Here is a 17,574-nt window from a genome sequence, read left to right as displayed (position 1 = left end):
AGGTCCTCAGAACATTATCTGGGCCTCTGGATTAATAGTCCAGTGATAATTTGGTCTGCGAGTCAAAAATTGCTGTAGAGGCAGAGCCGAGAAGTCAGACATCACGGAGAGCTGTGGCAATAGGGGACTCCATTGTGAGAGGGACTGACAGGGGTTTCTGCGGCAACAGGCGAGATTTGAGGATGGTGTGTTGCCTTCCTGGTGCCAGGATCCAGGACATCACTGATAGAGTGCAGAGAATCCTCGAGGGTGAAGGTGAAGACCCAGAGATGGTGGTGCATGTCGGCACTAATGGTGGCACTAATGAAAAGGAGGAGCATTCTACAGCGGGACTTCAGAGAACTCGGAAGAAGGCTGAAAAGTAGGACTTCCGGGGTGGTTATCTCTGGTTTGCTTCCAGTTCTTCAGGCTGGAGAAGGCAGGAACAGAGAGATAATGGGCCTGAACATGTGGCTGAGCGACTGGCGTCGGAAGCAAGGGTTTAAACTCTTGGACCACTGGGGTATATTTTGGGGTAAGAATAAATTGTACAGGAGGGATGGTTTGCATCTTAATAATCAGGGGACCAGCTTTCTGGCAGGCAGGTTTGCCACTGCAACACAGGTGTGTTTAAGCTAAGTAATGAGGGAAGGGGCCAAACTGGAAATTTAAGAATGAAGTTAAAGGGAAAGTGAGAATAAGAGAGGTTAAGAAGGACAACAGAATCAACAGAGCAGAAAACTCAAGAAGGGATCGTACAGTATGGCCAAGTGAAATAGAGATTGATACGAAGGGTGAGGGGAGAAACAAATTAAAAATATTATATATGAATGCACGAAGCATAAGAAATAAGGTGGATGAGCTTGAGGCTCAGTTGGAAGTTGGCAAGTATGATGTTGTGGGGATAACTGAGACGTGGCTTCAAGTGGACAGGGCCTGGGAAATGAATATTCAAGGCTAAACGTGCCATTGAAAGGACAGACTGGTGGGCAGAGGGTGTGGGGTAGCCCTGTTGGTGAGTTATGATATTCGGTCCCTTGCGAGGGGAGACATAGAGTCAGGAGATGTAGAGTCAGTATGGATAGAGCTGAGAAATTCTAAGGGTAGAAAGACCCTAATGGGAGTTATCTACAGGCCCCCAAACAGTAGTCAGGAGGTAGGGTGCAGGTTGAATCAAGAGTTGAAATTGGCCTGTCACAAAGGTATCACTACAGTTGTTATGGGAGATTTCAACATGCGGGTAGACTGGGAGAATCAGGGTGGCACTGGACCCCAAGAAAGGGAGTTTGTAGAGTGCCTCCGAGATGGATTCTTAGAACAGCTTGCACTGGACCCTACCAGGGAAGAGGCAATTCTGGATCTGGTGTTGTGCAATGAACCGGATTTGATCAGGGACCTCAAAGTAAAGGAACCATTAGGAGGTAGTGACCATAATATGATAAGTTTTAATCTGCAGTTTGAGAGGGAGAAGGGAGAATCGGAAGTGTCACTATTGCAGTTAAATAAAGGGAACTATGGAGCTATGAGGGAGGGGCTGGCCAAAGCTCAGTGGTACAATACCCTATCAGGGATGGCAGTGGAACAACAATGGCAGGTATTTCTGGATCTAATGCAGAAGGTGCAGGATCAGTTCATACCAAAGAGGAAGAAAGATCCTAAGGGGAGGCGGGGGCAGCTGTGGCTGACGAGGGAAGTTAAGGACTATACAAAAATAAAAGGGAAGTACACCATAGCAAAGATGAGTGGGAAGCCGGAGGACTGGGAAGCTTTTAAAGAGCAACAGCGGATAACTAAAAAGGCAATACACAGAGAAAAAAATGAGCTATGAAGGAAAACTGGCCAAAAATATAAAGGAGGATAGTAAAAGCTTTTTTAGGTATGTGAAAAGAAAAAAAAATGGTTACGACTAAAATTGGGCCCTTGAAGTCAGAAACGGGTGAATTTATTATGGGGAACAAGGAAATGGCAGATGATTTGAAGAGGTACTTTGGATCTGTCTTCACTATGGAAGACACAAGCAATCTCCCAGATGCAGTAGTGGCTGAAGGACCGAGGGTAATGGATGAACTGAAGGGTATTTATATTAGGCAGGAAATGGTGTTGGATAGACTGTTAGGCCTGAAGGCTGATAAGTCCCGGGACCTGATGGTCTGCATGCCAGGGTACTTAAGGAGGTGACTCTAGAAATTGTGGACACGTTGGTAATTATTTTCCAAGGTTCTATAGATTCAGGATCAGTTCCTACGGATTGGAGGGTGGCAAATGTTGTCCCACTTTTCAAGAAAGGAGAGAGAGAGAAAACAGGAAATTACAGACCGGTTAGCCTGACATCAGTGGTGGGAAAGATGCTGGAGTCAATTATGAAAGATGAAATTACGACTCATTAGGATAGCAGTAGCAGAATAGGTCAGAGTCAACATGGATTTACGAAGGGGAAATTGTGCTTTACTAATCTTCTGGAATTTTTTGAGGATGTATCTATGAAGATAGATAAGGGAGAGCCAGTGGATGTAGTGTACCTGGACTTTCAGAAAGCCTTTGATAAAGTCCCGCATAGGAGATTGGTGAACAAAATTAGGGCACATGGTATTGGGGGCAAAATACTGAGTTGGATTGAAAATTGGCTGGCTGACAGGAAGCAAAGAGTAGTGATAAACGAGTCCCTTTCGGAATAGCAGGCAGTGACCAGTGGGGTACCACATGGTTCGGTGCTGGGACCGCAGCTGTTTACGATATATATTAATGATATAGACGAAGGCATTAGAAGTAATATTAGCAAATTTGCCGATGACACAAGGTTGGGTGGCAGTGTGAAATGTGAGGAGGATGTTATTAGAATACAGGGTGACTTAGACAGGCTAGGTGAGTGGACGGATGCATGGCGGATGCAGTTTAATGTGGATAAATGTGTGGTTATACACTTTGGTGGCAAGAACAGGAAGGCAGATTACTATCTCAATGGAGTCAAGTTCAGTAAAGGGGAAGCACAACGAGATCTAGGTGTTCTTGTACATCAGTCAATGAAAGCAAGCATGCAGGTACAGCAGGTCGTGAAGAAAGCTAATAGCATGCTGGCCTTCATAACAAGAGGAATTGAGTATAGGAGCAAAGAGGTCCTTCTGCTGCTGTACAGGGCCCTGGTGAGATCGCACCTGGAGTATTGTGTGCAGTTTTGGTCTCCCAATCTGAGGAAGGACATTCTTGCTATTGAGGGAGTGCAGCGTAGGTTCATGAGGTCAATTCCCGGAATGGCGGGACTATCATATGTTGACAGATTGGAGCAACTGGGCTTGTATACTCTTGAGTTTAGAAGGATGAGAGGGGATCTGATTGAGACGTATAAGATTATTAAGGGATTGGACACTGTGGAGGCAGGAAGCATGTTTCCGCTGATGGGTGAGTCCAGGACCAGAGGACACAGTTTAAAAATAAGGGGTAGGCCATTTAGAACAAAGTTGAGGAAAAACTTCTTCACCCAGAGAGTGGTGGATATGTGGAATGCTCTGTCCCAGAAGGCAGTGGAGGCCAACTCTCTGGATAGTTTCAAGAAAGAGATAGATAGAGCTCTTAAAGATAGTGGAATCAAGGGCTATGGGGATAAGGCAGGAACAGGATACTGATTGTGGATGATCAGCCATGATCATAATGAATGGTGGTGCTGGCTCGAAGGGCCGAATGGCCTATTCCAGCACCTATTGTCTAATGCCTATAATACCACTAGGCCATCGCCTCCCCTTGCTCAGAGATGCTCTCGGCCCTAGCACCAAGGATGCATTACGCCATCTTGGAGTTTCAAATGTGACCTCAGAAATGCCTTTCTGTGTCCCAGACTAGTAATTCCCCTGCCATTTGCTTGCCTGCCTTTCATCTGAATCTGCAGTGTGACCAGCTTCCTGCAGCAAGTGTCTGTTGCACTCTCTGAACCCCACTCCTTCCGATATGCTCCTCAGTGTGTCTGACTGCCACTCCCACCAAATGACACATCTGTGAAGAGCTGTGGCTGGTTACACTTCCTGCAGGCATCGTCGTCAGAGACATGAGAGTGCACTCTGATCTCCCACATCTAGCAGGAGGAGCATACCACTGCCCTAATGGCCATCTAATTCAGTTAAGTTTGCATCCATCTTCTTGACATTCCTGTGCACTGTTTGTAGATACGTGCCGAAATCCCTTTGCTCCTCCAAACCTCACTAACCCTCATCATTTAAATTCCCTATTTTGCTTCCTCAGATACAAAGCGCTGATCTTAAAATTCCCACATTCAACTCCATTTGTCATTGATTTGTCAATTAGTCTGTCAACTCTTTGGTCTCATTCACAAAATGTTACAGTCAAAACTGTGCTGGTGCAATATTCAAAACTTGTGTCGTCAGTTGAACATTTCCTGCACAATTATAGCTCAAAGACTTGAGTCCTCAAAATTTCTGAAAGTCTCAACCAATAACATGACATGAACTGCAGAGGTAAATCAGAACCTTGTGATAATTTTCAGGCAGTTTTATATTTGAACACTGTGAACTACATTCTCTTAAATAGGTGTGATCTGCTGACAAAAGAAACGCAAAATTTAAGACGCTCTGGTCTCAATTTTGAGTTCAACACCTTCAAATTGCGAATCCATTCCTTCTCTTTCTTTCAGCTTATACTTTTTACATTCTCTGTCACTGCCTCTCCCCAGCCCCCACCCCAGTGGGACTGTCTATTCCTTTCCACTCTTGCAGTTAAGTGCACCAATGTTCTGCCATTCTCACTTTCTGATCACTTAATCTGAACTATCAACATCCTTTCTCCCCCAGCACTCCAACTCACTCTTCCCCCAACTATTACATAAATCCTGCTCTTTCTGCACTTCACATAAGCTCTGGTGAAGAGTCACCTAAACTCAAAATGTTAGCTTGCTCTCTCTCCATGGATGTTGCCTGACCTGCTGTGATCTCCAGCATTTTTTTGTTTTCAGGTCAGATTCCAGCTTCTGCAGTCATTTACTCCTACAAAATGATTCTTGTTCACTGTAGAAAAAATAAAAATGTGATGTAACCAGTAAATTGTCGGCACATTTGGCTTTGTGCATTGAGATTGAATTGTAAAACAAGGGTGAAATGTGTCAACTCAGATTCGGACGGAGAAGGAAATGAAGGGAAAAATAATGAGAAAAAGAAAGGCCGACAAAAAAAACATTGAAAGGAAAAGTTCAAAAATATAGCCTGTTATGTCTTTCAAAAGAAAAGGTTGAAAGTAAAGGTTATTACATTAATAAATGAGCCAGAACAGTTTAAATACATTCTTATTTGGGATAGACTTGATTATTCAATCCCTACTGTGTGGAATCAGGCCCTTTGGCCCATCAAGTCCACATCAACCCTCTGAAGAGCATTCCACCTTGACCTACCTTCTACCCTATCCCTGGGACCCTGCAAATCCTATCGCCAATCTATCTAACCTGCACATCCCTGGACACTATAAGCATGGCCAATCCAGCTAGCTATGGTGCCACCCATAATTGGCACTATGTCAGTAAATTATCATTTTGTTAAAACATTCATCAGAAAACAAGGAGGAAAAAGACTGGAAAACAAAAGGAAATACAAATTAATCTATTGACATAATTTTGAGTGGAATTGGATACTCACCCTGGATGAGACATATAAGTGCCAGGGCCCAGTGTGATGAGTTCATGGTGCAGATCTCACCCTCCATGGGACAATCAAGCTTATTGACACCTGCACAATAGACAAGGGATGACAATGAACAAAGACATGATTTACAACTGGCTTAATAATGGATGCTGAGTGAACTGCTATGTCTGTCAGAACAAGGACTGGACTCCCATTGTACTTATGGACTTTTGCCTATGTTTACCATCTCGTTCAGATTGTTGCAGTATCTCAGTAGCTACTGTAGTTAAGAAAGACTTTAATGTTGACTATTGCCTTATTTCTTTATTTTTCCACTTATTCTATAAAGTAATGCTTGACTTTTTAACTCTACTTTTCTTTCCACTTTTTACCTAAGCTGTTTGTACCTGGATACCTTGGTACTTAAGATGACATCTTGTGTAATGACATTACATATCTTTCACCGTACTCCTGAATTTTTGCACCTGAGTGCTCAGAACAGTAAAGGCTAAATCTAAATCTAAAACCTCTGCAAGCAAATTAGTCTGGTTTAAATAAGAAAACTCCCCAGGAAAGGAATTATTTCTGGATCCTGCTGGGGTCAATGCAGGAGGAAATTTCATTGAGGTGTGCAAGAAGTGATGTATTTTTTAAAAAAGTCTTCATATCCTTTCATAAATTGATCAGAGAAACATTGGAGATGATGGAATAAAGGCTGGCAGATGCACAGGAGGTGAGAGGTCATGGAATGAAGCTTCCAAGTTTTTACTCAAACAAACGTGGCAGAGTAGGAAATGTTTGGAGGGATATGGGCCATGTGCAGGCAGGCGCGACTAGCTTAGTTTGGGATTATGGCCTGGTTGGACTGAAGCATCTGTTTCCATGCTATATGACCCTATGATCTGGAGGGGGAGGGATGGACACTCAATCATGTCTGCTCTTCCAAGGCAGTGTGTTCATATAATCAATTATGCAAGTAAAGCATGAGTGAGGATGAACACTCGGTATGCCAGGCAGCTTCCTTTTGCAGTGTAATCTGTGGCACAGGGCATTGCATAAAGTTTGAAGCATATCCATCCGTCGGGTATGATGGCCAACTCCAGAGCTGTACTTCTGGGCCCAGTTGAAATACAATGGTTAGTGGTCACCATTTCATTGCAACACAAATTGAGCTCATCCATTAGTCTGAGTGCTGCTGTGAAAGCTGTCATCAAAGTGTTTTTTTTTAACTCATACACAGGATGTGGGTATCACTGACCAGGCCAGAATTTATTGCCCGTTGTTAACAGTCAACCACTTGACTGTTGGCCTGAAGTCAAATGTAAGGATGATAGATCTCCTTCCTTAAAGGCCATTAGGAAACCAAACGGGCTTTTCCTGACAATCAGCAAAGTTTCACAGTCATCAGTGAGACTCTTAATCCCAGATTTCATTTTTTACTGAATTCACCATCTGCCATTTGTACCTGTGTCCCCAACATGTTACCTGGTATTCCGAGGGAGGTAAGTGTGTAGACTTATTATCGCTGGACTTTTGATCCAGATACTGCCCTGGGGACCCAGGTTCAAATCCTGCCATGGCAGATGATGGAGTTTGAATTCAATTAAAAAATGTATATACTTTTAGAATTAACAGTCTAATGATGACCATGAATCCATTGTCGATTGTCAGGAAACACTCATCTGGTTCACTAATGTCCTTCAGGGAAGGAATTGCCATCCTTACCTGGTCTGGCCGACATATGACTCCAGACCCACAGCAATGTGGTTGACTCTTAACTGCCCTCTGGGCAATTAGGAATGGAAATATAAATGCTGCCCAGTCACCGATGCCCTCATCCCATGAAAGAATTAAAAAAAAAATAGTCCAATGATAATACCACAAGGCCATTGTCTGAAGCTTAGTGCACTTTCATCATGACTGTAGATCTCATTGCCCAAAGGAAGCATTCATTGTAAACCTGTGCTCTACTCAGTTTGACAGTTTTGGTAAGTATGATGTTGGGTGTGAGTGGCAGTGGCTAGATGCAGTTGAGACTCACTGTTCTCTCTTGGGATGCCAGCATATGTGTCCCTATCAGTGGCACCATATTGTTGCTTCTCAGCAGGCATCCCAGATGGCAAACTCCGATCCTGAACAAAAAAGACAGAAGTTTCTGGAAAAGCTCAGCAGGTCTGTCAGCTCCTGTGAAGAGAAACCAGAGTTATCGTTTCAGGTCCAGTGTGACCCTACCTCAGAACTGTTGGTTTTTATGCAGAAGATAGGGTGCGGTAGGGGTTAAGGAGTAAGTGACTCGTGGGGTTGGAGCCCAAAGAGAGAGAAGAGCAGTTGGATAGACAAAAGAGTAGATCTCTCTAGGAGGGTGAATGGCTGTTAATGGAGATTTTAAGTGGCTAACAATGGGTAGTGTCTAATGGCAGACTATGTGATTACAAGGCTTGGTGTATGGGGTAGGTGCTGGGGCATGGGAGAGTTCAGGCCCAAAAATGACTGAACTCAATATTGAATCTGGAAAGCTCCAGGGTCCCCAGGTAGAAAATAAGGTGTTGCCCTTCCAGCTTGTGTTGAGCTTCACTGGAACACTGAGCAAGTCAGAGACAGAAATGTTGGCCAGGGAACAGGGTGGTGCATTAAAGTCGCAGGTAACAGGTGGTTCAGGGTCTTTTTCATGAGCAGAATGTCGATGTTCTGTGAAGTGGTCACCCAGTCTACTTTTCATTTCCACAGTGTAGAGGAGACAGCATTGTGAGCAACGAATGCAGTCAGATTAGATTCTGGGAAATGCAGGTGAAGTGCTGCTTCAAATGGAAGGTATGTTTGGGCCCTTGGATCCTGGGGAGGGAGGAGGTAAATAAGCAGATGTTACACCTTCACCAGTTGCAGGGGATGGTCCTGTGGGGCTGTTGGGGGGTGGGTGGTATTTACGGTGAAGGAAGAGTGGGCCAGGGTGTTCCAAAGGGAAAGGCCCCTGCAGAAAGTGGACAAGGGAGGGGAGGGGAATATGTGTCTGGTGGTGGCATCTCGCTGGAGGTGGCAGAAATGGCATCAGATGATCTTCTGGATGCTGGTGGGATTGTAGGTAAGGACAAAGGGAACCCTATCGCTGTTGCAGGAGGAAAGAGAAGGGGTGAGGGCAGAATTGCAAGAGATAGGTCGGGCCCAGTTGACGACTCTGTCGACGACAGTGCTCCAGAATCCTTGGTTGAGGAAGAAGGCAGACATTTCAGAGGTTCCCTTTTCGAAGTTCTCCTCATCTGAACATTAGCAATGGAGATGGAGGAACTGAGAGAATGGAATGGAGTCTTTACAGGAAGCAGGGTGTGAGGATGTGTGGTCCAGGTAGCTGAGGGAGTCAGTGGGCGTATAATGGATATTAGTGGCCAGTTTAACCCCAGAAATGGAAACAGAGCTGTCGAGGAAGGGAAGAGTCAGAGATAGACGAGATGGAAGTGAGGGCAGGGTGGAAATTGGAATCAAAATCAATGATGTTTTCCAATTCCGGACGAGGGAAGGAAGCAGTATCGATGATATCATCAGTATACTGGAGAAACAGTTGTGGGTGGTGCCCAGAATAGGACTGTTACAAGGAATGTTCCATGTACACCCACATACCACAGGCATCCTCTGGGTGATCTGATTTCTTCCCACAGTTCAAAGATGTGCAGGTGAGGCGGATTGACCATGCTAAATTTCCCACGTACCCCTGAAACAGGCATAACTAGGGCACATGCGGGCACCCGTGGCTATCTCCTGACCTGAAGAAAATGAGACGAGTTAAAAGCGAAGTTGTTGAGGGTGCGGGCGAGCTCGGCCAAGCGGAGGAGGGTGGTGGTGGGTGGGAGCGGTTCAGGCCTTTGCTCCAGGTAGAAGCGGAGAGCCCTGAGACCATCCCGATGGGGATTGGAAGTGTAAAGGGATTGCACACCCATGGTAAAGAGGAGGCGGCTGGAACATACAAATTGGAAGTTCCCAAGCTGGAGTAGAGCGTCAGAGAGAGCACAGATGTACATGGGCACAGGCTAGACCGGGGTAGGGGTAGAAAACCGATTCAAGGTAGGAAGAGATGAATTTTGTAGGGCATGATCAGGCTGAAACAATGGGTCTGCCTGGACAGTCCCATGTGTGGATTTTTGGGAGGAGGTCGAGCAAGTTGTGTGGGGTTGGTGCACTATTAGCTTGGAGGCAGTGGGGTCGGGTGGGGGTGGTGGTGGAGTGATTGCCAGATGAAATGTGGTCCGTTACCGTCATTAAAACAACGTCTTGATGTTCCATGGGGGGTCATGGCCAGGAGAAGTAGGAGGAGGTATCTAAGAGCTGGCACTCAGCTTCTGCAATGTAGAGGTCAGTACGCCAGACTACAAGAGCACCACCCTTATCGGCAGGCTTAATAACAAAGTCAGGGTTGGAAATGAGCACACGGAGTACAGTCAGTTCGGAGGGAGATAGGTTAGATTGTGTGAGGAGGGGGCAGCAAAATTGAGGTGACCCATGTCATGGCAACGGTTCTCAAAGAACAGATTGAGTGCAAATAAAAGACCGGAGGGAGGGGTCCAGGTGGAGGGAGGGTGTTGGAGCTGGGCAAAAGGATCTGTGGGACAGGGAAAGGACTCTTGTCTGATCCTGAGCGGGTGGAGAGCATCTTCCAAGGCCATCTGCATCAGCAAGACAAGAGATCAGATAATGCATGAGGGTCAATGCCTGCAGTGTGTTCGAAGAATTGGATTTGTTGTTGGACAAAGATGCTAATAACTTTTTATTTAAATTGCAGAATCTCCTTAAGGGATTATTACAATGTGATTTTACATAATGGTGGCATGGTAGCTTAATGGTTAGCATTGCTGCCTCACAGCATCAGGGACCCAGGTTCAATTCTAGTCTTGGGAAACTGCTTGTTTAGAGTTTGCACATTCCCCCGTATCTTATTGGGGTTCCTGTGGGTATTCTGATTTCCTCCCACAGTTCAGATATGCAGGTTAGGTGGATTGGCTGTGCTAGGTTGCCTATAGTGTTCAGGGATGTGTAGACTAGATGGATTAGCCAAGGGAGATGCAGGGTTACTGACCTGGTGTGGATTCAATGGGTTGAATAGCCTGCTTCCACACAGTAGCGATTGTATGATTATGGCTGGTAAGGTGGGAATGATCAATGGTGGTGAAGGGATGTTCCCTGAAAGGAAGAAATGCCTCTAGAGTCACAGAGATGTACAGCATGGAAGCAGACCCTTCAGTCCGATTCATCCATGCTGACCAGATATCTCAAATTAGTCTAGCCTCGTTTGTCAGCATTTGGCCCATATCCCTTGAAACCCTTCCCATTCATGTATCCACCCAGATGCCTTTTAAATATTGCTATTGTACCAGAATCAGTTTTTATTTATTATTCACATATTCTCCAAGATGACGTAAGCTAAATCTTTTTAAGAACAAAAGCTTAGATATGATGTGTCTGATCACTCAAGAAATTAACAATCAATACATTGTTACGAATGGCTATAGTCCTGTAACATAGGCAAATGTATCGATTAACTTACGCATAACAGAGTCATACAACATGGAAACAGAATCTTCAGTTCACGCTGACCAAACATCCAGATCTGATCTAATCCCATTTCCCGTCATTTGTCCCATATCCCTGTAAACCTTTCCTATTCATAAACCTATCAGGATTCCTTTTAAATGTTGTAATTGTACCAGCCACCATCACTTCACCTGGCAGCTCATTCCGTCCACGCACCCCACTCTGCGTGAAAAAGTTTCCACTTAAGTCACTTTTAAATATTTCCCTTCTCAATTTAAAATTATGCCCTCTTGTTTTGGACTCCCCAGCCTGGGAAAAAAGACTTTGCACACGTTGTCGGACAATCTTACCGAGATGGAAATATCCAAGATGCGTATCGCTTCCTCATTTGCCTCATTCTGCGACAGAGATGTTTTTGTTTTACCTTTGCTGCGGCAAGTACTGTGGCATATGGTTTTCAGAAGGCTTTGAGGCAAGTTGCTGCATGCGTTGAAGAGGAACAGAGAGATCATTTCTCCAAGTGTGTCTGCTGCATATGGGACGTGGGTTGTATGCATCTGCCTCTGTAGCATAGCTCAGAAATAGAACCGTATGCCACAGTACTTGCCACAGCAAAGGTAAAACAAAAACATCTCTGTCGCAGAATGAGGAAAATGAGGAAGTGATACGCATCTTGGACCTTTCCAACTCGGTAAGATTGTCCGACAACGTGTGCAAAGTCTTTTTTCCCACTGCTTATCCCTAGGTGCCTTTTATGCTCTTGGAGGCAGTGGAAGTGACCTTAGTTTGGCAATATTCTGGTGGGCATAGCCAACCTGTACATCTTGCCCAGGCATCCACAGTTCCTTGGGTCTCCATGCCTTTTACACGTGCGATTGGTGCATGGGCGGATGGATGGGGAGAAGTGAGGGTATGTAAGTGCAGGAATGTCCTCAATGAGGGCCATGTGAGGTGTCCCTGCCTCCAAGCAGCAACCCATTCTGGCATGGGAGACTGGTTGCATATGGAAACCTTGTGGTGGTTGCCAACAATTTGCCATGATGTGCCAGCTGCGGTCACATACCATTCTGCAAAGATAAAAAGGTAGCCCTTGCAGTTCCTGTGACTCTCCATTAAGACGATGGAAATTAGCCTACAGAGCTTTTTGTCAGCAGTTTATCATGCCCGGCATGTTTGGGAACCCCACTGTGCTGGCAAAGCCATGTGGCATCTCACACAGTTTCATCCTTCACCTATTTGGATCTGCCTGCATGGATGGATCTAGCTTCCTTCTCAAAGAATTGTAGCTGGTGGAGTTACTCGATATGTCTGCTACCTCTAGTTCCTTGCCACTGTGACTTTGATGATCACTGGCAGTACAATGCTTTCTCTGGTGTGAGACTCCAGCCCCTGTACAACCTGCTGTTACCACCTAGTTGAATCCTAGTTGCATTGGGCATCGCTCCTGGCTGGGCTGCTTTGGTGGGGGGAGGTTGAAAATGTGTGAAATGGTCCCTTGAAACTCCTGTGCCATGTTGATCCTTCTGTAGTCAGCATTTACCCTCACTCCTCATCCTCTCTACCTTTGCAGAGATTCCTGCCTGTACCTGCTCAGCTCTATTTCTGAGCTATGCTACAGAGGCAGAGGCATACAACCCACATCCCATATGCAGCAGACACACTTGGAGAAATGATCTCTCTGTTCCTCTTCAACGCAACGCATGCAAAACTTGCCTCAAAGCCTTCTGAAAACCGTATGCCACAGTACTTGCCACAGCAAAGGTAAAACAAAAACATCTCTGTCGCAGAATGGATTTGCTTCTCTCTTGCTGGGATGCGAACCCAGCTGGCAAAATGAACATTTCTTGCCCATTCCAGCTTGGTGGTGTATTCAGGGGTTTGCCGGGCCATTTCAGAGACCAATTAAGAGTCAACCGCATTACTGCAGATGTTTTTAGTTTTGTTCATTCATGGGATGAGGCCGCTACAGGCTAGACCAACATTTGTAGCCCAACTGTAATTGCACAGAGGGCATTTAAAGGCCAACCACCTTGCTGTGGTTCTGGTCACATACTGGCCACACTGCATGAGGATTTACTTTCCTAAAGGGCGTTAGTCAACTATAAGGGAATTTATAACAAACAGCAGTGGTTGCAGAGTTGCCTTGAGAGGTGAGAGGGTAAAGATTTAAAAGGGACCTAAAGGGTAACCTTTTTCATGCGAAGTATGGTGTGAGGAGGTGGTGGAGGCTGGTACAATTACAACATTTAAAACACATCTGGATGCGTACCTGAACAGGAATCATTTAGAGGGATATGGGCCAAAATTAATTTAGAACATTTGTTTGGCATGGACAAGTTAGACCAAAGAATTTGTTTCCATTCTGTATATCTCTATGAAACCAACTTTTTAAACACCACATGATTGATTTCAAATTTCCACCTTCTGCTAGAGTGGGATTTGAACCCACGTCACCAGAGGTTCCTGATTACTAGTCTGATGACACTAGCACTACACTAATGTCTCCTCCATTTGGATGCAAATTGAGGCTAAACAAATTAAGTACAGCAGATTCCCTTCTCTTAAGGCCATTAATAAACCTGATGGATAACTGACAAGTATCAGGAGTAGTTTCAACACACCATTTGTGAATGTAGACTAATATTGCAAAGTTGGTAATAGTAATTAAATTTTATCAGCTGCTTTTTACCAGCTTCCACTACATTCTCATGCACCATGCTGTGAGGGAAAAAAAACCATGTCCCAAGAATATCAGCCACAGTTTCTGGATGACTAATCCAGTGATTTAACTATCACATCATTACCACTGAAGAATAGATCTTTGTATTGGACTAAGTAATTAAAGTTAATGCTAATTAATGCCCACTCAACTAAGAAAGATTACGCAATGTCCAGCGGGTGTACATGGAGCATGTTTGTGAAAAAGGTATCACATTATCCAGAATCTTCTCATACTATTGGCTTACAAGTCCCAGAATTATGCTCAACATGAGGCTGTGCATGGGTTGCACAAGTGGTCAACAGCACAGCCTGTGCTATAAGGATTCCAGGTTCCACTGAAGCTCAGGAGCCCAAAACCATTGCCCATGGTGGACTGATGACATGAGACAATTCTATTCATGTTCGCAAATTTGATGAACGGTGACAGACTCAGCCCAGTCCATTGATTGAGAGCAAATTACTGCAGATGCTGGAATCTATACTAAAAACAAACAAACAAAAAACGTGATCTCCAGCAATTTTCAATCCAATGAGTGTTTGATGGAAAATACAGCAGATAAATATTTTGGTTGAAGTGGTTGCAGCTCAGTGTTGATAAAGCTTGCAGGAGGCCTCCAGCTGTAGTTGGTAGAATGGGCATTTTTCTTCATTTGTCTGCATCTTTCACAATGGCAATTACCAATGTCTGTCTCTATCTCTAAAAAGCCCTTCCAAAATTGTTTCCCACACAAAACATCTGATTTTCAAACAATCTCCTTGAAACATTTTTGACCTGAAGACCCAAAATGACCAACACATTTTACAGAATGTTCAACCCATCAGGATCTTAGAAGGAGCAAGCAATTCCACAGTTCATTCCCTATATCCCTTATATTTTACATTCTTAAATCAACCTTAAAGTTTTAAACTCATTATTGAATCTCAACAACTCTTTTCCGGGGCTGTACATTTTCGATCAGAGAATATTGCTGTTTGTTCTCTAATTATTTTGCCAATTATCTTAAACCTTAGCCCTCGAGTTAACTGCCTTTATTTTTTTAATGCAAATAGATCATATTTTCTAAATTATTTTACAAAATTCTGCTTCTTCATCGTATCAGTAATTGTAAAATATTTGTTGTTTAAAATTTATTGTTGACTAAGATATGACTACATTATGTTCATTCAATTTAAATATCAGCTCTACACAGCCTCAACTATTACTGACTTCATCTGAATGTAAAAATGAACATGTCCTTACCATTTACTTTAACCACCTTCCTTGGCACAACATCGCTCCTAAACCAACTAGTTCTGGCAGGTCACACTATCTTCTAGTTTAATCTGGCAGAACTGTAGGAAAAAGGAAATCAGCTGCACTGACAGAGTACAGTAAAAACCCAAGTTAATGAAGACATAGCAACACCAATACACACTTCCCACAACTCCGAAGCAGAAAAAAAGGAAGTAGTTTATGTAAATAAACCTCCCTTGAAAAGCAACGAAGGGAAGCATGCAACAATGGCAATTCAATAGCAGCCTGTAACAGGTACCCAAAACAGCAATAGCAGCAAAGGCATGTTGTATGTCACAGAATTGGATAGCACAGAAGAGTCCCATCAGCCCATCTGGTCTGCACCAATCTATCTACTCTTTTCATCTCCTGGTCCATAGCCAATAACGTATATGGCTGAGCACTTGAAATGTCATAGCTTTTTTAAAATTCATTCACGGGATGTAGGCATCACTGGCTAGACAGCATTTATTGCCCCAGAGGTAAGTTAAGAGTCAAACACATTGCTGTGGATCTGGAGTCACATGTAGGCCAGGCCAGGTAATAATAATCCTTCACTAATGCCCTTTAGGGGAAGGAAACTGCCATCCTTAACTGGCCTGGCCTGGCCTACATATGACTCCGCACCCACAGCAATGTGTTTGACTCTTAACTGCCCTCTGGGGCAGTTAGGGATGGGGCAATAACTGCTGTCTAGCCAGTGATGCTTACATCCCGTGAACAAATAAAGAAAAACGTTATGACATTTCAAGTGCTCAGCCATTTACATTATAGAGGTTGTGATGTGTTTCACCTCATGACAAAGCAGGACAAATCTAACCTGGCCAATTCCAGCCCCATCAGTCCACTCTCAATCATCAATAACGTGATGGAAGGTGTCACCAACAGTGCTTTCAAGCAGCACATGCTCAGTAATAACCTGCTCAGTGATACCCAGGGCCAATCAGCTCCTGACCTCATCACAGACTTTGTTTAGGCATGGACGAAAGAACTGAATTCCAGAGGTGAGGTGAGAGCGAAAGCCCTTGATATCAAGACTGCATTCGACCATGAGTGGCATCAAGGATCCCGAGCGGAACTGGAATCAATGCATATCGGCGGTATAAAGGAAAATGATTGTGGTTGTTGGAGGTCAGTCAGCTGAGTACCAGGACATCTCTGCGGAGTTTCCTCAGGGTAGTGTCCTAGGCCCAACCATCTTCAACTGCCTCACCTTCCCTCTATCATAAGGTCAGAAATGGGAATGTTCGCTGATGATTGCGTCATTATCAGCACCGTTCATGTCTCCTCAGATACTGAAGCAGTCCATGTAACAATGCCACAAGATCTGGACAATATGCAGGCTTGGGCTGATAAGTGGTAGGCATAGTTTAGGACTGTGGTCAGTACGGACTGGTTGGAGTGAAGGGTCCATTCCCGTGCTGTATGACTCTGTCATTCACGCCACATGAGTGATAGGTAATGACCGTCTCTACTTTGCATTCAACGGTGTTACCATCACTGAATCCTCCACTACTCACATTGTAGGGGTTACCATTGATAAGCAATTCAACATGACTCATCATATAAATATAATGGCTATAAGAGGCCTGGAACACTGACACAAGTAACTCACATCCTGACGCCCCAAAGCCTGTCCACCATCTAAAAGGCACAAGTCAGCAGTATGATGCTTTACTCCCCACTTGCCTGGATGGGTGCAGCCCCAACAACACACAGATGGTGGCAGCGTAGGGCTTCTGAGTCCAAGGTTTGCCCACTCACTTTTCTTTGTTATTTTCTCTTTTCTTCTGTCTTTTCTTTTCTCTTTTATTTTATTTTACTTACCCCTCTTGGTGAAGAACTCAGTTGCAGGCGTTGGTGTTGGCGTGTAGGCCCAGCGGCACAAACTCATGGCAGTGAAGTCAGAAGTAAGTTCAGGTTCCTGGCAGCTTCTGCATCATTGCGGCGGCCCTAGTTCTGGCTCATCACCTAGCTCTTCTTATCTTCCTTTGGCAGCTTTGGGTGAGGATAGAGGTTCCGAGGGGCTGCTGCAATAGAGGGTCACTGGGGATCCGGTTGTTCCTCATGGCTGTGTCCTGGTGGGTCCTTCAACGGCACTGCTTCGGATGAGGTGAGAGCCCGGCCTGGCAATCCAATGGCCCAGTTCTTCCTTGAGGCTTCTGTAGTGTCTTTGCAGTGGCATGGATGGTCTGGTCCAGCACGTGGCTCCCTTCATTGGCAGCGGACTGGTTCTCCATGTGGTGGCTTCTCTCGATCTGTGACTCCAGGCAGTTTTTCCTTCGGTACTAGCGGCTCTGGCCCAGGATTCCAACACGGGAAGGACTTGTTGGGCTCGGGTCCTCAAGAGCAGAGCCGTGAAATGGATTAAGTGGATTTCATCTTAAATTCTTTTCTTGTTAATTTCTCTTTCTTAATTATATTATCATCGAAGGGCTGTTATTTTTGTTTTCTAATTTATTACCATGA

General features: G+C 44.6%; 1 protein-coding gene across 1 annotated transcript in view; it reads right to left on the bottom strand.

Annotated features, from left to right (window-relative positions):
* LOC125458470 (sialoadhesin-like) overlaps positions 1 to 16,999 on the bottom strand; it is a 92,826-nt gene extending 75,827 nt beyond the window's left edge. The window contains exons 1-5 of the mRNA XM_048543741.2: positions 16,933 to 16,999; positions 15,121 to 15,190; positions 11,462 to 11,591; positions 7,636 to 7,726; positions 5,610 to 5,699 (exon numbers count right to left, since the gene is read on the bottom strand). Coding sequence (XP_048399698.2) covers positions 5,610 to 5,699; positions 7,636 to 7,726; positions 11,462 to 11,591; positions 15,121 to 15,190; positions 16,933 to 16,999 — 448 coding nt within the window. The remainder of the gene's footprint in view (positions 1 to 5,609; positions 5,700 to 7,635; positions 7,727 to 11,461; positions 11,592 to 15,120; positions 15,191 to 16,932) is intronic.
* Between the last annotated feature and the right edge of the window lie 575 nt (positions 17,000 to 17,574).

The sequence above is a fragment of the Stegostoma tigrinum genome, chromosome 13, assembly GCF_030684315.1.
Source record: "Stegostoma tigrinum isolate sSteTig4 chromosome 13, sSteTig4.hap1, whole genome shotgun sequence".
Lineage (NCBI taxonomy): Eukaryota > Metazoa > Chordata > Chondrichthyes > Orectolobiformes > Stegostomatidae > Stegostoma > Stegostoma tigrinum.
This window is presented reverse-complemented; position numbering and strand designations above follow the sequence as displayed.